General features: G+C 39.5%; 2 protein-coding genes across 2 annotated transcripts in view; one reads left to right on the plus strand and one right to left on the minus strand.

Moving 5' to 3' along the window:
* LOC120565597 (zinc transporter 2-like) overlaps positions 1–27,425 on the plus strand; it is a gene marked incomplete in the record, with an annotated part of 356,424 nt that overhangs the window by 168,440 nt on the left and 160,559 nt on the right.
* On the minus strand, positions 10,161–26,722 carry LOC120565595 (macrophage mannose receptor 1-like). The gene is made up of 8 exons (XM_039811500.1): positions 26,663–26,722; positions 21,597–21,688; positions 19,625–19,702; positions 19,450–19,518; positions 13,217–13,257; positions 11,608–11,988; positions 10,831–11,151; positions 10,161–10,506 (listed from the first exon to the last, which is right to left on the minus strand). Exons 1-8 carry the CDS (start codon positions 26,720–26,722, stop codon positions 10,163–10,165), a joined length of 1,386 nt encoding a protein of 461 aa, XP_039667434.1. The 3' UTR covers positions 10,161–10,162.

Below are 27,425 nucleotides of genomic sequence, written 5' to 3' on the forward strand. Positions count from 1 at the left end.
AAGCATAGCAGACGATCACGGACCGACTGAATGTGTAATTGTACCCTAAATATATTAACTGACCACGGCTCTGAACTGAAACCATCATAATCATTCCATTCAAGGATTAGGCTACTAATCATTTGCACACATTAACAGTTGTACTCTTTGCCTTAAAAGTGAGCAGAAGATAATGTTACTCAGGAAATTTACAATGAAGATCAATTTTCTACAACGACAGAATATGATGCGTAAATATCTCTTTCACTCTGTTCCTCCCTCTCTCTCATGGGCTAAAATATAAGTTTCCTAAGTCATATTAACTTCCACTGCTCGCTTTTAATGCAAAGTGTACAACTGCTCGTTTTTGCAAAAGACAGTGACTCATTGAATCGTTTCAGTTAAGAGCAGTAGTTCATAAATGTATATTTTTAGACTATCATTCAGTCGGTCCGATATCTGCCACGCTTTTTCTCGCATTTCATTTTTTTATTTTTTATAGAGGCCGAGTTTCCTTCTCTACATATTATATGCCTTGCTCCCTCGTATATAGACATAGAAAATAAAGACACTGAAGAAATTGGACTCTAAAATCTAGAAACTATGAAGATAATTAAGTGATAAATTCCATGCACACTGTAAACATGAATGGAACAGAGTTATTTCCCCCCAAATATGAGGTCAAAAACCATTGAGGTGTCCTCTCCCTGTTGTTATATATAGAAATGTACAGCATTGTATGTATTGCCCTTAGTAACAGACTTCATTTAAAACACATTTGAAATTTTATCAGCCTTATCTAATTATCTCAATAACTGCCATAATATATTCATCAAACTTCTAACAACAATATTAACAGCAGTCTTCATACAGCAATATAACAGTAACAATGACTGTCACATGAATAATTATAAATAAAAAAAATAATGGTCACAACTTTAAATAAACAGCAATATGCACCTGTTGTATTTTAATCCAGGCTGATAATAACAATAGGGTAAAACCACTGCTGGGTGATCAGAAAAGGCTCCAGGATTAAATAAATCCTGACTGTTAGCCTGGTCAGGAGCAGGCTAGCTGCACAGAATAAATCTCCATGGTGATTTATGTGCCTCCGCTTTCGTGAAACCGAATCAAGGCTATAGGATAACTGGGAAATCCCGGCTTAATCCCTTATCTTGGTTTTGTGAAACAGGCCCCCGGTCCGACAGTGTATTAGTATTCTTCTCTCTTTCTCTCCAGCTACCAATCCACACTCTGTACTTTGGTCCTCACTGGGACTTGAACCGGCAACCCTCCGTTTCCCAACCCAAGTCCCTACGGACTGATCTACTGCCACCTATGCTACACATATTAGATTATACGTATAAAGGTCATTTTATTACAAACATAACTTCTTTATGTCATCATCAGAGGAAATGTTGCAACATCAGCTCTCTATCCAGTAATCAAACTTTACACAAGTCTAAAACCACAGAGGCTGACAGGTCTTCATACACACATTAATCACAGAGGAAAGGGGAGGGGGTGGTTGTTTGTGTCTGTCTATGTGTGTGTGTGTGTATATTGCTACACATATTAGATTGTACTATGTATTCAGGTCATTTTATTACATTTTATTCAAATTATATTGATAGTTTTTATGAGAAGAGAGGGCCAGGGCAATGCACATTTCATTGCATTCTCTCTGTTCTTTGTACTTTTAAATGCACATGACAATACACTTGAACTTGAGCTTATTATGGTCTGTTTCTGCCTGTGTAGGTTAGGAATAATTGCTTTAGAGTTTCCTAAATGACTCATTAAAGGAGCGCTCTAGATTTAGGGGGACTCGCCCTGAGCAAGACCAACTCCACTGGAGCTGGAGACACTTCTGCTTGAGGCTGCTGCATGTCATGGTGATTGTTGATTGGCTGATACTCGTCTAACATCTAGCCAACCAAAAAGTGTTGGGGGCGGGACATGAAGTGAGACTCAGTGGTGAGTACTGTTAATTTTGTCACATATTTTTAGTTGTAATCTTAGTATTTGTCTGGTGCCAACTGTCCTTGTTAGTTTTAGTCAAATTTAGTTATTCACATATCTTTTTTTGTTAGTCAAGTTTTAGTCGACTTAAAGTCTCGTTATTTTAGTCTAGTTTTAGTCAAAACATTTTAGTCTGAGATTATTTCTGATAACCATTTCAGTCAAATAGTGTTTGACACATCTCAAATATTGGTTAAATGTCATAATTACCTGACAAAATACACTTGTTGAATGATTTTTGTTGAATGCAACTATGTTAAACACGTCTGGATTTATATATCGAGCCTCTTCCTTCATGCAAATACAATTGTACACACACACATGTTACATAAGCAGCAGGGTTATATTTATTTATATATTCCCAGAAAGATTGGTTGTAAATATTAACAATTGAGACAAATTAACAAATTAATGATTTGTTAAAATGTCTCAAGGTCCCATGATATGGTGCTCTTTGGATGCTTTTACATACAGTACAGGCCAAAAGTTTGGACACACCTTCTCATTCAATGTGTTTCTTTATTTTCATGACCATTTACATTGTAGATTCTCACTGAAGGCATCAAAACTATGAATGAACACATATGGAATTATGTACTTAACAAAAAAGTGTGAAATAACTGAAAACATGTCTTATATTTTAGATTCCTCAAAGTAGCCACCCTTTTTTTTTTGTACCTCTGCAAACCCTTGGTGTTCTCTCAATGAGCTTAATGAGGTAGTCACCTGAAATGGTTTTCACTTCACAGGTGTGCTTTTTCAGGGTTAATTAGTGGAATTTTTTCCCCTTATTAATAAAAAAGCAAAGGGTGGCTACTTTGAGGAATCTAAAATATAAGACATGTTTTCAGTTATTTCACACTTTTTTGTTAAGTACATAATTCCATATGTGTTCATTCATAGTTTTGATGCCTTCAGTGAGAATCTACAAAGTAAATAGTCATGAAAATAAAAGGAAACACATTTGAATGAGAAGGTGTGTCCAAACTTTTGGCCTGTACTGTAGACCTTAGTGGTCCCCTAATACTGTATCTGAATTCTCTTTTGTATACAGCTTAGTGGTCCCCTAATACTGTATCTGAAGTCTCTTTTATATAGACCTTAGTGGTCCCCTAATACTGTATCTAAAGTCTCTTTTATATAGGCCTTAGTGGTCCCCTAATACTGTATCTGAAGTCTCTTTTATATAGACCTTAGTGGTCCCCTAATACTGTATCTGAAGTCTCTTTTATATAGAGCTTAGTGGTCCCCTAATACTGTATCTGAAGTCTCTTTTATATAGACCTTAGTGGTCCCCTAATACTGTATCTGAAGTCTCTTTTATATAGGCCTTAGTGGTCCCCTAATACTGTATCTGAAGTCTCTTTTATATAGGCCTTAGTGGTCCCCTAATACTGTATTTGAAGTCTCTTTTATATAGACCTTAGTGGTCCCCTAATACTGTATCTGAAGTCTCTTTTATATAGAGCTTAGTGGTCCCCTAATACCGTATCTGAAGTCTCTTTTATACCTTAGTGGTCCCCTAATACTGTATCTGAAGTCTCTTTTATATAGACCTTAGTGGTCCCCTAATACTGTATCTGAAGTCTTTTTTATATAGACCTTAGTGGTCCCCTAATACTGTATCTGAAGTCTCTTTTATATAGACCTTAGTAGTCCCTTAATACTGTATCTGAAGTCTCTTTTATATAGGCCTTAGTGGTCCCCCAATACTGTACAACTGGATATATTTTGTGTTGAATCATGTCGCTCTTTGGATATAGAAATGAATTCTGATGAAAAATATGATGCGTGGAAATAACTGCAGAAGGTAATAGAAATAGAAAGTAGAATAAAACACCTCTTGGATAACTCCGAACTCAATTCACACACTTTGATCCAAAGACAATAGTATGCATTTGACTCTTGCATTTTAGATATTCTGTTTGTCCATTTGAAATATAAGGATAAAAACAGATATTTTCATGAATAAAATGAGAAATAATGCAATTTTATTTGTCGCATACAAGTATCTTAATTCCCACCTATATAAACTTTCTATACTCGTTAATTGATGTCGTGCATGATGTAAAGTTTTAAAATATGGAATTTCCTGACATTTTAGAGGTCATCTTGGAGTTTGCGGTCTACTGAGTTTCACATAAAGCCGGTTACACACCAACCAGATGGCCAACCAGCAGCAGAAAAGCCAGTCGGACTGATCAGTCTCCCCGAGTTGGTCAAAAAAGCTCCTCAGAACACACCGAAGAGACGAGACGTAATACGTCTCCTACAGCAGGCGGCGCTAATCTGTATTGTTGCCCAAAAGATGAATGCTGATTGGACGAACGTTTCACGCGGGCACCAGGTAGCCCCCAAGGACCACATGAGTAGCCCTCAGGCCTGTTCTAAAAATTAAAATTGAATATTGATATTATCTGTTTCCCACCTTGTTAAGTCATTGTTGATAATTATTGTGAGAAATCATTAACATGATCAGTGTCTTCACATAGATGAGTATCATTAATCATTAATAATCATATATAACTATCATTAATCATTAATAATCATATATAACTAAAGGCAAACTGAGCACAGTTGTTATTTCAGAAGAGTGTATCAAACTCGTAGCCCTTCGTATGACTCAATACCCATGAAGTAGCTCTCAGTTTAGAAAAGGTTGGTGACCCCTGGTCTCGACCACACTCTATATATATATGACGTCATTACCATGGATACCTGGCGGGCAAGAAACCCCGATAGAATGGCGATGAACAATCAATACATATACAGCGGAACAGTGGCCAGCCACGGGAATTGCAGCCTTGCAGATTTCCAATACTACAATCAATCAACTATTTAGACCATATGTCACTCGGAACTTGCGATCCATACACAGCACCCGCTGATGTTTTCATTGCTTTGAAGCTTGTAAAGTCTCTCCCAGCCTTTGAGTTTGGAGATATTTACATCTATCTTATAGAGAATCCGTCACTTTACACCGCACAAAAATACAGATAGCTATCTTTTCTTTCAAGAGTGGATGGGTTAACAACGCTGTCGTATGGGAGGTGAAAAACAGGAATATCTTCATAATCAATGCAAAGGTGAGTGTTACTAGTTAGCTAGCTACCCGCTAACGTTTGCTAATCTGTTCCATCGTGTGATGAAGTCGTACACCCTGCCTGCCGGCGAATGACAGCTTGATAAATAGTTTTTTTAAATCTTCTGCCAACACTAGGCTATGTATCATGTAAGGTGACCAGATGTCCCGGTTTGACCGACAAAAGCTGTGTCGGGATGCTAAAATATCCCGGTTTACACCAACCACTTTGAAATTGTTCCGGTTGTCAGCGATTACATAACCGACGTGGTCTTATTATAGCCCGATCGTAAATTACACCTATGTGTTATGGCACTTCCAATTAATAAGAATATTAATCTAATTGGCAGTCTCTTACGCCTGGGTCGCAGTCAGCCCCCGCCTTTTTATTACCATAAGTTTACAGACACGTCTCTGCTGATTGGCTATCACCTGGGACACTATGGAGGAAATATTTATTCATAATTCAAATTGAAAGTCCAAAGAGAAAACAAAGCAAGATCAAATTAAAAATATTATTATTTTTTTAATTTTCCATTTGGCTTTGGCTTTTGAATTTAAAATTTGGCTTTTGAATTTCAATTTAACATTGGCTTTTAATTTTCATTTAATATTTGGCTTTTGATTTTCAATTTAACATTTGCTTTTAATTTTCATTTAATATTTGGCTTTTGAATTTCAATTTAACATTGGCTTTTAATTTTCATTTAATATTTGGCATTTCAATTTTCATTTAACATTGCCCTTTCGTTTGGACTTGACACATGTCAATGTAAATGAGGAAGCGTGGCCCAAAGGCTGGTGGGAGGGTCTGAAACGAAAGGGGTGCAGAGGCACCTTATGAACAGCAGGGGGAGCTTACTGCTGAGGAGCATCTGTCTGCAGCTTCAGGCTTGATGGCCTTACACAAACGACATTTCATGCAACAACAGTGAAGTTTTCATGTAGTTACTATAATTGGGCCCGTGTTAGTGAGGACTAGATTAGGACTGTATTTAAAGCTGATTCTGGTTCCCAACTTAGACCCAGGTGTGTCTGTTTAAAACACGACTCAGACAACTTTTCTCTTTTGATGTTTTATTTAATTAAGCAACAGTAGAAACATGGGTCTGGGTAGCTCTGCGACATGTGTTTGTGTGTGGTCAGATTTCGAGGACGCACACACACACACACACACACACACACACACACACACACACACACACACACACACACACACACACACACATTCTCAACTGGATAGTCATCGTCCGAACTGCGACCTCTCCTTTTTCTTTCTCTCGGGTGGTGCGCGCGGTGTGAGGTGCGTGTCCGCGCTATTCTCCAACATGTACTCACAACAATCACTCCTGATTGACGGCCTTTTGTACAGCCCGTGTAGGCTACTTTTTCAGACTTCCAGTGCAGTTGGCCACATAGGCGCGGGAAGTAGGGGTGCTGGGGGTGCGGCAGCACCCCTTGTTGGCGGCAGCACCCCTTGTTGGCAAAACTGCGATCAAGCCCGTATTACCCAATGGGCATTAATCATTATGGTGATAATTATCCAATCAGAATAAAGTAAAAGTTGTTTAATGTAATGATTGGGAGAAGGCCGCATGCACTGTGTAGATTGGCTAAAGATAAAGGTGGGTGGGCATAGAGCAGGTTGTTTACATCGCACTGAATCAAGATCAGTTTTCTAAGAACGAGTTGAGATTGAAAGAGTGGAATTAATTAGTAACTGATCCCCGGTCAGATTGGGTTGTATCAGCGAGTGAAAGTGTGGAAAAGGGAGAGAAAGCGGCTGCTATAAAAAATGTCCCGCGAATAAAGAGCTGGGAATGACGAAGAGGAGGATGTCGAGGAGCTAGCTAATGTTAGCTTGGAAGAATCGCTGCCTTCTACCAGCTACACTCAGCCATAGCTAACGGTGGATAACGTTAACTTTAGCGAAGTTGTTGTGGAAAAAGACAGAGATGAGGCCGGTCATCAGCATTACAGAACAAGGTAATGGCACCTCAGGTACCATCATCTCTGAAGACCCTGCACTACGGGGACCGATTACAGAGACCGTCCGGGAGGAAGTTATACCCAGAGGGATATCAGCCTTTCAGAATCGGGCTAAATGTCCAGCATCTCGGAGGGGGGACGATCTGGCGGCAGAAAGACCCGCTCTCTCACTAAGAGGCACTGACCCGAACACCTTCACCACGGTTGAAACGAGTTTACCACGGGAGTGGATTCTATATTCACTGTCCACCGGAGACATTTGTTGCGTTGCCTGTAAAGTTCTACCAACACACAGCAGCCCATCTGTAGTAGGGTTTAGCGAGCTGCTAGAGCTGGACTTTGAGGATTTGATCTGCGACTTTGCAAAGAAAAAGACAAGAAATTAGAACTTCTGAAGGTAAGAGCTATTATGCTATCTGTAAATTGAGTAGGTTAATATAATCTGTTGTGACCGTGTGACCAGATAATGTACATATTTAGTTTAGTTTATTGAAATGCCATGCATATCAGACGTATTGCATCATAATTTTGTGATGCTGCTATAGGCCTGTGTGAGACTTAGTTGTCAAGTGCAGTAGCCTATATGTTGGCTTTTGCAGTTTGTGAAGTTGCCAGCTGACTAAGTGACTGTTATTTAACAACCTGCGCTCAGCTTTAGTGCCTATATAGTTCGCTGTGCAGTACATAGCAGTATTTGGCCTACTTCATGGAGGGGAGGCAGAGGTAGAGTTGTTCGCAGCCCCGCCAGCACCCCCTGCTGGAAATGACTTCCCGCGCCTCTGGTTGGCCATCAACGTTTGTAAAACTGCCCATATTCAAACTCTACACAATTTATTTATCGCATAAAAAAAAGTCTCAGAAGTGAATTTAGTGGTGAAAAAGCAGGTGAAAATTGTATAAAGTTTCCAGTTGTTTGCTGCTGCTACTACGGCAAACTTTAGCTTTTTTATAATTTCCATTAAAAAGGCAATGTTAAATTGAAATTCAAAAGCCAAATATTAAATGAAAATTAAAAGCCAATGTTAAATTGAAATTCAAAAGCCAAATATTAAATTAAAAAGCCAAAGCCAAATGGAAAATTAAAAAAAAAATTGTAATATTTTTAATTTGATCTTGCTTTGTTTTCTCTTTGGACTTTCAATTTGAATTATGAATAAATATTTCCTCCATAGGACACAGCCAATAAAATGAGAGAAAGCATAACTCAAAGCTGTTTCACACCGTTCAGAGGAAACATGTCCTTCAACCTTTGTGTGTGTGTGTGTGTGTGTGTGTGTGTGTGTGTGTGTGTGTGTGTGTAAACCATAGCAACACGGTTACACCGTTTAGAGACTGACTGCTCCAGTGTTTCCCTGTCTGTCTGTGGTGAGTTCACTTGTCTGTAAAAACAGCAGGACATTTGCCTACTATGTGTTAAAGTTATAGTTGAACAGGTGAAGATCTCGTTGTCTGTAGCTGCCTGTAGGAGCCACATACTGTATGTTGTTTATGGTCTCATTTATATTATTTATTGATTATTGTATTGTAGGTAGTGGGGCGTTTTCATTGCGGTTTGAGCGGAAGTGATAACACATTTTTTTACTTCACCTGTTCACCTGTTGGGTTTTTTGGGCTTTGACAGAGGGGGGGGGGGGGCTGGGAGAAAACCCTTTCTGTTGACCGCCACTAACACACTTACTTCGACTCATAAAGTAACTTTACATTTGGTAACTGCAGTACTAGTTGTATTTTACGTTTGGAGGAATAAATCATTGCAATACGATCTGGAGCGCATCACCGTGTTTATGCATCTCTCACCGTGCAGATCCACCTCGCCGTGCGACATTCTGGTCGTGCCGCACTCCACTTTTCCCAAAATAACATGGATGCATGGATATACGATCTTTGCACTTGCAATTACTTTTATTGAATTTTGGGTGTTTTACTCAATTTTATGAACATGTTAATAGGTTTTAAACCAGTATCCTGACTAAACTTTGACATAAACCAGTCTGTGATTAACCTATTAGTCAAAATAATTCATAATTTCTGTTTTTTCAACTCAAAAATTAGATATGTTGTCATATAAATTAGGTTTATTTACCATGAATTTAAAAATACAATGTTGAAAAAGGAGCCAAAAACGTTTTAAAAAGTGTCAAAAGCATAAAAAGGGCCAAAAATGCTGGAAAAAGCACTAAAAATTCAAATTCACTTTTGAGCTGGATGGACAACGAGTTCATGGTCGACAACACGAGTGTTAAAAAATAGCCTTTTGCTCGGCAGTAACAGGTCATACACTAACTTGTGTGTTCGGATTAATTTGGCCATGCAGGTACTGCAAAACTCTCCTTGGTCCTGGCTGTTCTGGGAGGAGGAAATAACCAAAGTAACAACAGGGGAACTAGCTGTTTTTATTTTAAAATTGTGACTTTAAACTAACGTGTTAAACATTTGAGAATTACATGTTGGTGTTAAGAAGGAGATGGAAAGTATTAGATTGACTATTGATTTAAATAAATTTGTTGAATAGCTGCTCAGTTAATAATCACCATTTTACGCCATTTAAGCAATCCAACACACAGACCCAGTTTGATGATGTGATAAGAGGATTTTGGGTTAGTGAAAAAAGAGGACCACTCTGTGGTTTAACAGTTTATTTAGACTCAGAGAAAACTATTCTTTCGTTACATAAAACTCAAGAAAAAAAGTGATCATCAGAAACAGATTTTACAAAATATAACCATCAGATATTCACCAGAACTTGACACTTTAAGAGGATGAAAATAATAACAACTTCAGAAAATAACAAATGGTAATCATTCATGTTCCAGGATTACATCCTCAGTTTAATATCTGCTGTCACATCTCTCCCCCAGAGGTTTGTTTCCTACATTTCCCAGAATGCCATTCAATAATCCCAGAGGACACACAGTATGTCAACGTCACACCACTGCAAACAAAGTGAGTAAATTAATAAAACACATCCTTAACTTAAGTAAAAGTATTAATCCCACACGGTTATAATGTAAAGTTAAACATCTAAATTACAACTTTTCTCTTAAAATATTGATTTTGACACAATGTAACTAAGTTACATTCTGCTGGTTAGTTCTTGGAACAGATGAAATTAAGTTTGTGGTTGTCGTCGATCTTTTTGACCCAAGTTCCATTTCGGTCCATGGCTCCAGACATGTTGCAGTTGTTCCCAGACTGGGGGAGGGCCCAGTTCTTGTAGTGGACCGTCTCGTCACTGACCCAGAACCAGAAGTCCAGAGTGCAGGTGTAGCGCAGTCCCAGCCACACGTGGGGAGTGGAAGCCATCTTGGCTCTCTCCTGGACCCAGCGCTGATCGTCCAGGTTGGTGATGGAGACAAGGTCGCCATAGCGATCTCTGCAGTAGTATAACGCGTCCTCCCAGATCATGCTCTGGTTGATCAGGATCACTGAATCTGTCAGGGGAGAAGGGGAGCCAATCAGGGGCTGGTTGTCAGTCAGGTACGGAGTCAATTACTGTCTGAGCCAATCATGGGCAGAGACCCAAACACAGGACAGTTTAAATAACAGCTGTAACATTTGTTTTATATCTAACAAGCAGTTTGTTGTATTTTAGCAGAACTGAGAATACTTTATCTGTTTATTTATCGCGAGTTATATCATTATTCAACAATGATGAACCTCATACCATAATTCTTGTAATAAACTACTAAATAAAGTGAATCATTAAACAGATGTAGATGTACAGTACCGTTAGATAGACCTTCTGATAAACTCACCATTGTAGCAGAAGAAGGGTTTGGTTTCATCACAGTCATCGGAGCTCCATTTTCCATTTAACGTAGTCATTGCACATGACTTCTTAGGGTCTTTATCCCAGGATCTGAAAGAGAAATTGCTCCCATCTGACCAACACCAGCAGTCTCTGAACAGGCCGATCCAGAAAGTTTCTGCATCATTCTGGTGCTGTGTCTTGAAGTCTCCTAGCTGTTTGACTCCACTGATCAGGTCAGTGTAATTTTCTCTGCAGAATCTCTGAGCGTCTGTCCAGTTCATCTTCTTGTGACTGATATAAAATGTTTTGTCAGATTTCTTGTCTTCTGTGGATCACACAAGACAAACTTTTGGGTTTTTATTTAGTCTCATAAAATCCTACATTATTCTTATTTCAAAACAATAATGTGACATCAATTCAGAGACTTTCCTCCCCTTAAAAACTCCCCCATAAGTGGATCGTCCCACCATCATTGTGACCCTATATTTAGGTTTGATACGTCACGTTCTGCATCACGTGGTCACCTTCAGGAAGTGAAGTCACGTCTTCACAACGTTAACGACGTGTTTAAAACCGTTACCTTCTCTGGTTCATATATGAGGATGGAGAACTCTCGTGTTGGTCAGATTAGAGTGGGGGGGGACAAAAGTCAGAACTACTACGGCCACTAGAGGGCGCCGCCACCACAAACATAAATATAGGTCAGAATGATGCTGGAACAAACCACTTCTGGGGGGAGTTTTTTAGGGGAGAACAGACTCTATGTCCCACATATTCTCACCGTCATAGCAGATAAAGTTATAGCTGTTAGAACAAGAGATGTCATTCCATTTGTCATTCTTCATCTTCATCACACAGTTCTCCTGTTTGCCTAAATTATTCGGCTCTCCTTGAGACCATTTACTCTCAGTCTCGTTGAACTTCACCCCTGGCAGAGACCAGTGCCACACGATGTTTGGTGTGTTGTCTTGTAGCCCAATCCAGGCTCCGTCTGGATACTGTTCAGTCGTGGAGTTAAGGAGTCTCTTCATGTCTGTCTGGTTAGACACTGTGGCCAGGTCAGTGTGGTACTTTCTGCAATACTTCTGGGCTGCTTTCCAGGTCATATTCTCTCCAATGAAGTGGTAGTCATACAGCTGACCCCCAATGGAGGAACACTGACCTGATAACAGAGAAGAAACTGCAGCGATGGAGCTGAGAGCTAGACAAGCATCTGGTCATTAAAATGTAACTTTGTTCTGTTTTTAAACCTGGACTCTATTTTCCCATGTTGTTGTGTCTAAGTGGCTGATGTTAAAGGACAATTCCGGTGCAAAATGAACCTAAAAAAAGTAGATATGCTGGCTCTATACATGCTAAAAGTCCTGATTATTTACATGGAGTCTGGTGGAGATATGCTGGCTCTAAACACGCTAAAAGTCCTGATTATTAACATGGAGTCTGGTGGAGATATGCTGGCTCTATACACGCTAAAAGTCCTGATTATTTACATGGAGTCTGGTGGAGATATGCTGGCTCTATACACGCTAAAAGTCCTGATTATTTACATGGAGTCTGGTGGAGTTTGGTGATGGTGATTTCGGGGCTGTTTCATGTTAAACTAAAAGGATCTTACTCTTTAACTAAAAGGTCTATCTCTGTAGGGATCCTTTCCATAATGTTATGTTCCATAATGGCTCTGTGATTGGCTGCAAACAGGACACATTTGAAGCTGTGGTGGAAAGGAGGTCACTGAACAAACTGTTATCTATCGTGGATAACCCCGACCACCCTCTCCACCCCACACTGGTCCAACAGAGGAGCACCTTCTCTAAGAGGCTCCGACAGATTCGATGTCGCACGGACCGTTACAGCAAATCATTCCTACCACATGCAATTAAACTTTTTAACACTTCATCACTGAGTGTGATATAAGACTCATATACATCACAACTGCACTGAATGCACCTTGCACAACCTTGCACAATAGGTTTATCTACATCCTATCATTACTAGGGAAACAGTTGTACATTTTTACTCCCCAACTTATTGAAACAGTTGTACATTTTATTTACAAATTGCATATATTTTAAATATTGCTCGTGTAGTATTCAATTATTTAATGTATATTGTTTCCTATTATTTAATGTATACTCTGTATGTGTGCTGTGTGTCTGATATTTTGCTGCAGCAACACCGTTATTTCCCATTTTTTTGGGATCAAGAAAAATCTATCTATCTATCTATCTTATCAGACACTTAGAATAATAATCTGAGTCTGTCAGCCAATTACACACATCAAAATCCAGTTTGAAAAAAACAACTAAATTACAGTTTGAATCAAACCATATTCTTAATTGAAATGTGACTTGGAGTTGATGAGGAGTGAGCTGTCCAGATGATCCACTTACCCATCACAATGAACACAAACAGACTCCACAGCATCTTCAACCTGTTAGATGATAATAAACACAGTTATATTTGGAATGAAATCAAGATTATTTTACACAATTTCTCACTGACTTTTGGAAAAGATTTTGCATTTATTGAAGTTAAAACATACACAAAGAAACACACACACACACAGACACACACAGACACACACATAAACACACACAGACAAACACACGTCAACAGTGTAACATTTTTGACTTTTGGAAAACATTGCATTTATTGAAGTTAAAACACACACACACACACACAGATGCATACAGAGACACACACACAGAGACACACAGAGACACACACACACGCACACACAGAGAGAGACACACACACACAGATTAACACAGTTGTTAAACAAGTCAACAGTGTAACACCTTGAAATGTGACATTTGCATTCATACATTTCCTGTTGGGGATTTTTTGAATTTGTGTTAATGGAAATAATATGAAAATGATATGAATATGTTGGTGGAGTGAGGAGGAAACAGACAGAAGAACAGTCTGTCTTTATGTTTAGGGATAACACAAACACACACACACACACAGATGCATACAGAGACACACACACCACACACACACACACACACACACAGACACACCCACACACAGAGACACACAAACACAGACACAGAGACATACACACAGACACACACACACACGCACACACAGAGAGAGACACACACACAACACACACACACACACACACACACAGACTAACAGTTGTTAAACAAGTCAACAGTGTAACACCTTGAAATGTGACATTTGCATTTATACATTTCCTGTTGGGGATTTTTTGAATTTGTGTTAAAGGAAATAATATGAAAATTATATGAATATGTTGGTGGAGTGAGGGGGAAACAGACAGAAGAACAGTCTTTATATTTAGGGGGCGGCTGTGGCTTAGTGGTAGAGAAGTTGCCTGCCAATTGGAAGGTTGGTGGTTCGATCTCTGGCCCTGCCGTTCCATGCTGAAGTGTCCTTGGGCAAGACACTGAACACCGAGTTGCCCCCGTTGCTGTGCCATCAGAGTGTAAATGTGTGTGAGTGTGTATCTGATGAGCAGGTGGCACCTTGTACGGCAGCCTCGGCCACAGTGTATAAATCTGTGTGAATGGTGAATGGTTCCTGTACTATGTTAAAGCGCTCTGAGTAGTCGTTAAGACTAGCTATATAAAAACGGTCCATTTACATTTAGGGTTAACACAAACGCAGATGCAAACAAACACAGACACACATGGGGAAATTATTATTCAATTTGAAATGTAAAATACAGAAATATGATATATGTGAATCACGTTCTACAGACAACTCCTGTTAAAATGTACAGACCTGGGTGAGCGATAATTTCTGAGTTTTAGTCAATTTTATAGCATTTGGATAAAAAATTATGAAATAACGTTGAAAAAAAACAATAACATGGTAAGAAGTGACAAAAAAACTTTAAAAAAAACTTTGCTGAAAAGCGCCAGTAGTGTCGAAAAAGACCACCAAAACGATGAAAAAAAAAAGTAAATTTAGACCCAGACAAATAAAAGGTTGCACGGTTGACGAGGAAGACAACATAATGTCACATGTCCTGTCAAATAAAGGCCTAAAAATGCCTCAAAATAATAATGAAAAAAAAAAAAAAGTACAGAAATACAACTGTTAATACTCAGCTTTTTAGATGCAGACCTTTGAGTGATATGTTTGAGGACCCCGGATGTATCAGAGAAGATAACTTAAATATTGAGAAATAAACAAAAGGAGTTTGAAGGAAAACTGTAAACCTTATCATTATATAAATCAGATTTTACATGCAGTATTACGTAGAATACAATCCCTCTTCTGCAAATCCACACAGACATTAAAATGTGAAATCAAACAGCCGAGTTAATAACTTACATCTTGTGAATGTCCACAGCTTCACTCTGTTCTGATGGTTCTCCCTCTCTGTGCCCACGGAAACTGCTCTCAACACTTTATTAATCCTCTTCATACACTCTGGCTGTCATTTGAATATTAAAATATCAACATGTCAGATCTGTATCATCAGGCCCTGATTGGCTAATCTGGAGCACCGGGAGAATCCCCGTTGGGCCGGTCTAGTTTTCCTGGTTGTGAGGGCCAGGTTGAAATCATGGTTGAATATCATAGATGCTGTGCCTAGGCCGCCTGCACTCGCAGCCCACTCTTTGTCTTTACAGAATTTATTTTTTCTTGCAGCCCACTGTCCTCTACATTCATGCAGCCCACTCGCAGAGTGCAGCCTGGTTAATGATGACGTATTTATTACGTTTTGAGTCCTCCGATGGCAGCACCTTGCTAAAAACACGTTCTACAGACAACTACTGTTAAAATGTACAGACATGGGGCGCCTGGGTGAGTGCTAATTTTTGAGTTTTTGTTAATTTTATAGCATTTGGAGAACATTTTTTATGAAATAACGTTGAAAAAAACAACAAGAAAAGAAGAAAACACAAACATTAAAATGTGAAATCAAACAGCCGAGTTTATAACTTATATAACTTATATAGTTTATAACTTACATCTTGTGAATGTCCACAGCTTCTCTCTGCTCTGATGGTTCTCCCTTTCTGTGCTCTCAACACTTTATTAATGCTCTTCATACACTCTGGCGTCACTTTGAATATTAAAATATCAACGTGTCAGATCTGTATTGTCAGGCCCTGATTGGCTAATCGGGTTTGTTGTTGCAAGTTTTTCTTTTTTTTTGGTTGTGAGGGCCAGGTTGAAATTACATTTGAATATCATAGATGCTGTCCATAGGCCGCCTGCACTCCCAGCCCACTCTTTGTCTTTACAGAATTTATTTTTTCTTGCAGCCCACTGTTCTCTTAACCCGACTCTGTCAGATGGATTGCTTCGCATTTACTCGGCATATCCATCCATAGCTGATTGGATAAACCATCTGTCTATCACCACCTATAGTTGGTGATAGACAGGCCAAATCAACCAATCAGATCAAACTCTTTCTGAAACCAGTCGGGAGAAGAGCAGAAACATCTTTTCCTCCAAGAAAAGCCTCCAGTGCCGTTTTTGTTGTTGTTACTCTTCTTTCAATGAAGGAATACTTTCTAATTCAGATAAAACTCGCTGCGATAGCTACGCTCATCTCATCCGTGGAAGCCGCCACGTTGTTCAGACTGAACAGTCGCTTCTCGTTGGCGTCACACCTAAACCCGCCTCAAAACCAACGCTGGTTGGTCGGTTGTTTGGCAAACGGCTCCAAATTTCCTCTACCTCGAGATGCCAGACTGATCTGAGAGTAGACAACTGGAGCTCGCCAGATCAGGACGCTCTCACGAGGCTACTGTTCTCTACATTCATGTGTCTGTTTGTGTCTGTGTGTCTCTGTGTGTTTGTGTTTCTGTGTCTATGTCTCTGTGTGTGTATATGTTTGTGTGTGTCTGTGTGTGCATGTGTCTGTGTGTTTGTGTTTACGGCTCTGTGTGTGTGTGTGTCTGTGTGTGTCTGTGTGTCTAGGAGTATGTCTCTGTGTGTCTCTGTGTGTGTGTCGCTGTGTGTGTATATGTTTGTGTGTGTCTGTGTGTGTATGTGTCTGTGTGTTTGTGTGTATGGCTCTGTGTGGGTCTGTGTGTATGTGTGTGTTTGTGTGTCTGTGTGTCTCTGTGTGTGTGTATCTGTGTCTATGTGTCTGTGTGTGTATATGTTTGTGTGTGTGTCTGTGTGTGTATATGTGTGTATTTGTATGTATGTGTGTGTCTGTGTGTGTGTGTATGTATGTTTGTGTGTTTAAGTGTGCTTGTGTGTATGTTTGTGTGTCTGTTTGTGTCTGTGTGTCTCTGTGTGTTTGTGTTTCTGTGTCTATGTCTCTGTGTGTGTATATGTTTGTGTGTGTCTTTGTGTGCATGTGTCTGTGTGTTTGTGTTTACGGCTCTGTGTGTGTGTCTGTGTGTCTAGGAGTATGTCTGTGTGTGTCTTTGTGTGTGTGTCGCTGTGTGTGTATATGTTTGTGTGTGTCTGTGTGTGTATGTGTGTGTATGTGTCTGTGTGTTTGTGTGTACGGCTCTGTGTGGGTCTGTGTGTATGTGTGTGTTTGTGTGTCTCTGTGTGTGTTTCTGTGTCTATGTCTCTGTGTGTGTATATGTATGTGTGTGTATGTGTGTCTGTGTGTGTATGTTTGTCTGTGTGTGTGTCTGCATGTGTGTGTGTCTGTGTGTCTGTGTGTGTATATGTGTGTTTGTGTTTCTGTGTCTATGTCACTGTGTGTGTGTGTATATGTTTGCGTGTGTCTGTGTGTATGTGTTTCTGTGTGTGTGTCTGTCTGTGTGTGTGTATTTGTGTCTGTGTGACTGTGTATGTTTCTTTAAGTTAGAGTAAACTCATAACTCATTAAAACTAAAGTTTCCTTAAATAATAAATACCCAGTATATGGTATCTGTGCTGTGAATGAGTTATTTTATGTATGAGGCTCCAGTACACAGAGCATTTGAGAAAAATACTTTTACTAGCTGTAGTCATATCGTAATCAGTCCTTATAATAATGATACAAATATTACATTTAAACATTTATCTCATCATCAGAGGAAGCTTTGCAGCATCAGCTCACTATCCAGTAATCAATATCCTTTACAAGAGTCTAAAACCACAGAGGCTGACGGGTCTTCATACACACATTATTCAGAGAGGAGAGAGGGGGTGGAGGTCTGTGTGTGTGTGTCTTTGTACGTGTTTGTGTGTCTCTGTGTGTGTCTTTGTATGTGTGTCTGTGTGTGTGTGTCTTTGTGTGTGTGTGTCTTTGTACGTGTATGCGTGTCTGTGTGTGTCTTTGTATGTGTCTGTGTGTGTGTCTTTGTGTGTGTGTGTGTGTTTGTCTTTGTACTTGTATGTGTGTCTGTTTGTGTGTCTTTGTATGTGTGTCTGTGTGTGTGTCTTTGTGTGTGCGTGTGTCTTTGTACGTGTATGTGTGTCTGTGTGTGTGTCTTTGTGTGTGTGTGTCTGTGTGTTTCTTTGTGTGTGTGTGTGTCTTTGTACGTGTATGTGTGTCTGTGTGTGTGTCTTTGTGTGTGTGTGTGTCTTTGTTTGTGTCTGTGTGTGTGTCTTTGTACGTGTATGTGTGTCTGTGTGTGACTTTGTATGTGTGTTTGTGTGTGTGTGTCTTTGTGTGTCTGTGTTTGTGTGTGTGTCTTTGTATGTGTATGTGTGTCTGTGTGTGCCTTTGTACGTGTGTTTGTGTGTGTCTTTGTACGTGTATGCGTGTCTGTGTGTGTGTCTTTGTACGTGTGTTTGTGTGTGTCTTTGTACGTGTATGCGTGTCTGTGTGTGTGTCTTTGTATGTGTGTCTGTGTGTGTGTCTTTGTGTGTGTGTGTGTCTTTGTATGTGTATGTGTCTGTGTGTGTGTCTTTGTATGTGTGTTTGTGTGTGTGTCTTTGTGTGTCTCTGTGTGTGTGTGTCTTTGTGTGTGTGTGTGTGTGTCTTTGTATGTGTATGTGTGTCTGTGTGTGTGTCTTTGTACGTGTGTTTGTGTGTGTGTGTGTCTTTGTGTGTGTGTGTCTCTGTGTCTGTGTGTGTGTATGTGTGTTTCTGTGTATGTGTGTGTGTGTGTGTCTGTGTGTGTATGTGTGTGTGTCTGTATGTGTATGTGTGTGTGTGTTTGCCTTTGTATGTGTCTTTGTCTGTATGTGTATGTGTGTGTCTGTCTGTCTGTCTGTCTGTCTGTGTGTGTATGTGTGTTTGTGTGTGTGTGTCTGTGTGTTTGTATGTGTCTTTCTTTGTGTGTTTTGTGTGTGTGTGTCTTTGTCTGTGTGTGTGTGTGTAGGCCTGTTTTATCAGAAGCCTTTTCTTTAAGTTAGAGTAAACTCATAACTCCTTAAAACTAATGTTTCCTTCATTAAAATTAATAAATATATAGTATCTGAGCATTTGAGTATGTGTATGTGTGACTGTGTGTGTGCTTGTGTGTCTGTGTATGTGTGTATGTGTGTGTGTCTGTTACATTATCAAAGAATAGACAGAAACAATCAAGATCTCTCAATGTTCATTTTTACTTAAGTGCTGTACCTGACTCCTTGCGAACACAAGGAGTCAGATACAGCACTTACTACAAAGTACAGACTAACGAAAAGCTCTCTACAGCTGCTTTTTATGATTAAAGATATGCAGTCATAATACAAAGTCGATGTTGATGATATGTCTGGTCAGGCTTGGCCAATAGGATCAGAGTAGAGCGGTCACATGGAGGTAACTTTGTCTTCAGGGCCGTCCATCGGCAGGTTTTCGTAAACATTCTCGTCGTCTTTGCTCCTGATGGATAAAAAGAAACTTTGTTATAAAAACTGAGAACGTTCAGTAATAGAAGAAGGGTACTCCTATAAGTAGTAGTAGTAGTAGTATAAAGTTGTACTTGTACCTGACCATGTCCAGACTGGTCTCGTACACGTTTCCGTCCACGTCGTCTTGTCTCACCGACTCCACGGCGCTCTTCTTCCTGCAGACACGTGCAGGTTATTACCAAACATTATTATTATTCAGTGTGCCGATGTGCTGCAATAGCAGCAATTGGCACAATGACTATTGTTTCTCATACTTATTAATATTATTCCGCCTGTTTTTTGTCCCGCTAAGGCTCACGAAGCGTTGCCAACACGCGCACACACATGACATCGTCACGTGTGTAACGCCCGGGAATGGTGTGCTATGACTTTTCTAAGATATTTGCCGCACGGATTTCACGAAATCGGCAAAAAAACGCACAAAATTGTCCCATAGACTTGAATGGGAAATCGTCGGGAAATCGCTTAACATCGCTCAAAACAAGCCCCGTTTGGAACTATGCTGTATCGCCATACTTTAATGTAGAAAAAAAATAAAACGTTTAAACCGAAGACAAGATTTTGGCGTTTATTGGGCTGAATGGGCATTTGGATATCAAGCACGGTTTCTACGCAATCACAGTTTACGTATCGTCCTCTTTTCAGACCGTTTCAAATTTTCCAATGTGTGTGTATGGGGCCGGAATGTTGAGAGTTAGAGTGGGAGTCAGAGTGGGGAGCTGAAGTACGATTCGATAAGGTATATCTCTGAAGGGTTAAGACACTTAACGATTCAATGTTAAAACAGGCTCACGTCGCTAAACCCACCAGACTCCATGTAAATAAACAGTCATTTAAGCATCGTAAAACACACTTCACTCAAAGTTGACAGAAACCAAATAAAGCTATGAAAAGCAGTTTTTGGTCTTCTTTACACTTTTACAACCCTCACAACTCTATTGTTGGTTGAAATAAACACATATGATTTACCAATTTACATGTGAAAATATGTTGTCTCTATGCTCGCTAAACGTACTGTTTCTTGAATGGAGTTTGGTGTGTTTACCGCTACATATTTCATAGCTCTTTCTGGTAAACAGAAAGGTCTTAAATAGGTTTTGAATGGTATATCTCTAAAAGGTTAAGACACTTAACACTTCACCGTTAAAACAACACTGTATGTATTTAAAATTGAAGCAAAACTGGGGTATTATAATTTATATATATTGTATAGGTAAGGCTCGCATCGCTATAACCCACCAGACTCCATGTAAATAAACAATCATTTTAGCATCGTAACCCACCAGACCCCATGTAAAAAATCAGTACTTTAACCGTCCTGAACCCACCAGACTCCATGTAAATAATCAGTACTTTAAGCGTCCTGAACCCACCAGACTCCATGTAAATAATCAGTACTTTAAGCATCCTAAATTCATCAGACTCGTATTCGTATTTTCTCTCTCTCTCTCTCTCTCTCTCTCTCTCTCTCTCTCTGTTTCTCTCTCTCTCTCTCAGTAACAGTGTAACCTATGTATCTACTTAGCTAGTGTTATTCGGATGTGCAACAAGTAGTAGGCACAATGTAAAAATTTCTTCCGGAATTTTCTAGTTATTATTATTATTATATATTATTATTATTATTATTATTATTATTATTATTATTATTTATTACTAAACATTATTCAGTTTTAAACGCCAAAACACACAGAGACACAAACACACACACACGCACACATACACACACAGTCTCTCACACACACACACAGATACACACAGACTCTCTCACACACACACACACACACACACACACACATAAACACTCACACAGATACACACACACATACACACAGAGACACACACAGATACATACACACAGATACACAAACAAACAAAGAAACACACACACACACACACAGACCCAGAGTCTAAATAACGAGATATTGAGGTTAAGGGTCAAGAAAAACCCTCCGAAACAATCACGACGTTCTTCCTACATGACGATTTGTTTGTTGAAATGATTTAAAACATAACGAATGTGTCGGAGTTTATGAAAGGTTTTCCTCTCACGTGATTGGCTCCTCGCACCAGGCCTTCTTCATCAGGAAGACGACGAAGATGAGGAAGAGGAAACCGGCGACGGCGATGAGGCCGGTGAGCCTCTGAAGCAGCAGACGCTCCTTAGTCCCAGTCTGACCTGAAACACACACACACACACACACACACAGACACACACACACACAGACGCACACAGAGACAGAGACACACACACACACACACACACACACACACACACACACACACACAGAGACAGAGACACAAGCACACACACACACACACACACACACACACATAAACATACACACACACACACATACATATACAGACACACACTTACACACACACACACACACACACACACATATACACATACAGACACACACACACACAGACACACACAGGAAAATGATTATGCAGTTTGAAATGTAAATAACAGAAATATAAATGTGAATCACGTTCTACGGACAACTTTTAAAATGTACAGACATGGGGCGCCTGGGTAGCTCACCTGGTAGAGCGTGCGCCCCATGTAAAGAGGCTCGGTCCTCTCCGCAGTGGCCGCAGGTTCAATTCTGACCTGTGGCCCTTTATTGCATGTCAACCCCCCCTCCTCTCTCTTTCCCCTTTCAATTCTAAGCTGTCCTGTCACACAAAGCCTAAAAATGCCTCAAAAAGATTCGGACCTTTGAGTGATATGTTTGAGGACCCTGGATGTATCAGAGAAGATAACTTAAATATTGAGAAATAAACAAAAAGAGTTTGAAGGAAAACTGTAAACCTTATCATTATATTAGTCAGATTTTACACATGCAGTATTACGTTGAATATTTGACCCATTTTCAAAACGTCTCTACATCATCAAAAATCAACATGGATGGTTGTAGAAAAGGCTCTTCTCAAGTAAAATGAAGGATCAGTTCACTATTTTAATTGAATTTTGGGTATTTTTATTCATTTTTATAGCATATTTCTGCTTTTTAAACTCAGAAATGAGCTTGATTGACACCTGAATTCCAAGAATAAGTGTAAAACTAGTGGTATAAGTTGGAAGTAGTGGGAAAAAAGCAACAAACGTAAAAGTACCAAAAATGTTGAAAAGATTAAAATTGACAATCAGTCAAACAAAGCGACAGAAAAGCAATACAAATGTCAAAAAAAAGCATCAAACACTTTGAAAAAAAACTAAAAACTAAAAACAATTTCAACAAAAAGTGCCGGAAGCTGGAAAAAAATGCTAAAAAAATGTTCAATGAAAGATCAGCTCAGTACTGTCATTGAATTTGGGTGTTTTAGTCGATTTTATAGCATTTGGAGAAAGAAAAAGTGATGAAAATGATAAATGAACGTTGAAAAGAATGACAAAAATGTGGGGGGAAAAAACATTAAAAAAACGTCAAAAAAGCATAGGAAAAACGTGACAAAAACATCGTTAAGAAGTGACTAAAAAAGGTATATAAAACCTTGGGGAAAAGCGACAGAATTGTCGAAAAAGACGACCAAAACGTTGAAAACAAAGAAGTAAATTTTGAGCCAGAAAAATAAAAAGTAGCTCAACAGTCAACGGGACGACAACACAGACATTAAAATGTGAAATCAAACAGCCGAGTTTATAACTTATATAACTTATATAGTTTATAACTTATATAACTTATATAGTTTATAACTTACATCTTGTGAATGTCCACAGCTTCTCTCTGCTCTGATGGTTCTCCCTTTCTGTGCTCTCAACACTTTATTAATCCTCTTTCATTTGAGTCATTTGAATATTAAAATATCAACGTGTCAGATCTGTAGCATCAGGCCCTGATTGGCTAATCCGGAGCACCGGGAGAATCCCCGAAACTTCCCCCTGTTACCTTCATCTAAACATGTCTTTGGTATTCCTTTGAGTTTGACACGCGTGATTAACATGAACATCCTGAAACTACACGGCAGAAACAAAGCCTGCTCTTATCCTTGACTTCTGAGGGAGATATGTTCAGTCTAATTTGTTAGTGCTGGTCTACAGTGAACCCAAAGAGAGCTGATGTGGCCCATTTGCATCCCTGTGGACCTCAGACCAGGTTTTGATCCCCTAACGCTGATAGAAAGGCCTGGATCAACCCTCAGCTTGTCTTACCCTCCACCATGCAGGCTTTGGTTTGGTTTTTCTGGGTGAACATTTCTAATTAAAACTTTTTTTGTGAACTTTTTGTCACTTTTAGAAAAAATAATTTGTCACTTTTTTCCAATGTTTTTTGTCACTTTTTTTACTTTTTTCAAATTCTTTTGTCACAAATTTCCGATGTTATTGTTGATTTTTTTGGCACTTTTTTGACTATTTTCCAATGTTCTTTGATCATCATAGCTATAAAATTTAATAAAACATCCAAATTCAATGAAAGTAGTGAACTGATCATTTATTTAACTTGTAGAGTAATGTAGTAATGTAGTAATGAGTAATGATTGTATGAAACCATCCACCTTATTTATTTTGACAATTTCGTTGAAAGAAATGTAAATTTCTGATATAGAAACTTTTTGAAAACAGGTCAGATTTGACCTGAGGACATCAGGAGGGCTTTTATTTTGAAAAGGTCAAATATCTTTAGCTGTGTTGGAAGCCGTTCCCTCATTTCCTCCCTCTCTATTCCCTATATAGTGTTTATTAAATAGTGTGTGACAACAGGAGGGTTGAACGGAGTCCGATGCAGTCAGTCTCCATAGCAACCCACCGGGGCTACATTTCCTCCCAGATACCTTCAGGGACATCACGAGGGCAGAAACTCCATCACTGATCTATGTCAGTCGAATCTTCTCTGTCCCAGCTCAGCTACAAACACCGGATCTGCAGCACGTTACCGTGACCAGTGTTGGTCAAGTTACTTGCAAATAGTAATTAGTTACTGATTACTGATTACTTCTCCAAGAAAGTAATCCAGTTACCTTACTGATTACTTATTTTCAAAAGTAATTAGTTACTTTACTAGTTACATTTCAAAAACATGATGCACGACCTGAATGCGCTATTAAGCAATAGACCTTTCAGCCTAATTCTACTCTTTCTGCATATTCCATCATCTAAAATTTAATCAAATGAAACATTCTCTTTTTAAAACTTGTTTTATTAGTTTCAATCTTTTAACTTTATGCACATTGCATCAAGCAAAAATTAAATTAAATGCAACAGTCTCAGACTTGAAGAAAATTGTTGAACATTTAAACCTATTTTCTGCACATTCCACCATATTTTAATGAAATAAAGGAAGTCCTTCTTCTGTTAACTTATATTTCTGCATATTCCAGCATATAAAATAAAAATATTTTTTGTAAAATCCTTCATTCAAATAGATGTAAATAAAATACAGCAATAAAATAATTAAAATGAAAGTCTCTCCTGACTGTATTCCAAATTATTAACATTTACGTCTTTTAACAGTAAAGTGCAGAGAGGAGTAAAAATGACATTTAGCCACATTTAGGCTGTTAGTCCAGTCTCATTTTATGGCTACCCTGACAAGGCCCTATGTGTTTTTGTTTTCTTCCGGAGTGAAACAGTGGTTATATCGCATCAGCAGAAGCTTCTCAAACCTCCTATCACACAGTCTGTTCCTTTTCGGGAAAAACACCAATCCACCTAAACTGAACAGCCGTTCCACTGGTGCACTGGATGGAGTTGGAGTGTTGTATTTCATGTACATCTTTTTGAGGTTTGGGAACTGATTCAGAATCTCAAGCTCATACCCTGACCTTAAATAGTCAGTTATTTCCTTTTCTGCTGCGAAGCTTTCTGTGGGCTGGTTCTCAAAATCAAAAAAGTCCATTTCAGCAGGGCTGGCTGCCAGTTGGGACACATTAGCATTGTCAGCTGCAGGAGCAGCTTTACGACACTCTGTTGTCAGAAGCTCCTTCAAATGCTCTCTCCTACGCTCATCTCTCAGCCATCGAAGTTTGAACTTGGGACAAGTGGCATAACACAATAACATCTGGAAGGCTGGCTGTCATTCTAGAGAGGTCATCTTTCAGGGCAAGTGTCTTTGACATCAGGCTTGTGAGTGTTGGTAGTAAAGCCCCATAAGTGCACTCATCCCCTTGTAAGATGTCCAGTGCTACGGTCAGGGGCTTCATCACGGTGCAGTACTCTTGTAAGAATAGGTACTCCCTTTCATTAAGGCACTTGATTCCCAGTTTTACACACAGGGGATTCAGCTCATTCATCGGAATTGTGATGATTCTGGAAATGGCCTCGTACAGGGAATTCCACCTTGTGGATGTGGGTACCATTAGTTTCCTGCGGCTGACTTCCTCCACCTTTTCAGAGGCTAATGTGGATCGACTTGCTTTAGTCCAAAGAGCAGAGCATTTTGCAAGACTACTCCTATATGCAGCCTTGGTGTCTGCACAGGAATTTAGATGTTTGTCAACATCGCTTGTTGAAATGAGGTTAATTGTGTGTGATGCACACCTGTAGTGTGGAGGGAGGCTAAACTGTCCATCACCAGATGCGGTTGAAAGAGCTTCTATGACATCTGTAAAAGTTGGTTCCTCATCATCACCTTCTTTTTCATTTTCAGATTCAGACTCCAAATTACAGGGCTGACACACTCTGAATGCTTTGGCAAAATTAGATGCATTATCGGTTACAGTGGCAACAACTTTGCCATGCAGTCCATATGATGAATGGCTTTCTTCAATCTCTGCTCCAATTACATCATAGGTGTGCCTGCCTCTAATTCTCTTACATGCTAGAGCGGCTTTGTTGCGCTGTAAAGTGGAATTAATCCAGTGAACTGTTACACCCATAAAACTTTTGTTATTCACCGTCCAGATGTCAGCAGTGGTGGAAACAAAGTCTACATCTCCGAGTGCAGCCTTCAAATTAGCTTCCATTATGTCGTATTCTCTCTCAAGGTATCCTGCAAATGACTTTCTCTGCGGCAGCTTGACACCATGTTTGGTCGGTATTTTTTCTATATGCGTCGGAACGATTCAGAGTCAACAGTGGAAATTGGCAGCATGTCCTCGACAATTTAGCCAGCGACGAGCTTATTCAGTTCAGCGGCACTAAGTCCTGTCGCTTTTAAGTCAATTTTTACCTGTTTAGCAGGAGAGGGGCCCTCGGAGGTTAGCCCCATGGATGTAGCAGCAGCGGTCATGTCAGTTGGGGGTTCAGGTTTTTTTTCACTGAGTTTCACATTCCTGTGCCGGCTCGCTAGGTGCTTGCTAAGATTTGAGGTGGAATTTTTCGCTGTAGATAAAAGTTTTCTTCCCACGCAGAGTGTACAGCGGACGCTGATGTTTTTGTCACCTTTAACCGAGTCAAACTCAAAGTAATGTCGGTACTTCCAAGCATTAAACGCTGCATGGTCCTGCTCTCTCCCGCGCTCCATGTTGTCTCTTGTTCAACACAAATGTCGGTGTTTACCACTAACGTCGCAGCGCTCATACGTCATTGTCACTCACGAGACAAAATCACAGTTAAGTAACGCAGTAACGCAGCCTGCTTACGGGGAAGTAACAGTAATCTAATTACTGTTTTTGCAATTGTAATCCCTTACTTTACTCGTTACTTGAAAAAAGTAATCGGATTACAGTAAAGCGTTACTTCTAACGCGTTACTGCCCATCAGTTACCGTGACGATCACTAGTAACCGGCTATGGCGAGTGGATTTTGCGGATAACCTACCGAAGGAGACTGTCGTGTGACACTAACGTTTGGAGTGACTACACCGTCGCCAGTGTATATCGTAGTTGATAAGTACACCGCCACACCTAGGCGTCGTCACCAGACATGCCACCTCCCAAAAAAAATGTATTGAGTGAATTCAAGTCAATCAGTATACAGTAGGCCTATGTTAT

This window comes from Perca fluviatilis, chromosome 9 (genome assembly GCF_010015445.1).
Source record: "Perca fluviatilis chromosome 9, GENO_Pfluv_1.0, whole genome shotgun sequence".
NCBI lineage: Eukaryota > Metazoa > Chordata > Actinopteri > Perciformes > Percidae > Perca > Perca fluviatilis.

Bases quoted from the DNA above. Each gene is read 5' to 3' on its own strand.
- LOC120565595 (XM_039811500.1), bottom strand. From the start codon at position 26,722: ATGACCGCTGCTGCTACATCCATGGGGCTAACCTCCGAGGGCCCCTCT. The intron at 21,689-26,662 runs GTAAAAATTGAC...CTGCTGCTTCAG, and splicing joins GCCCCTCTCCTGCTAAACAG to AGGCTCACCGGCCTCATCGC. The intron at 11,152-11,607 runs GTGAGAATATGT...TGTGATCCACAG, and splicing joins TAACTTTATCTGCTATGACG to AAGACAAGAAATCTGACAAA.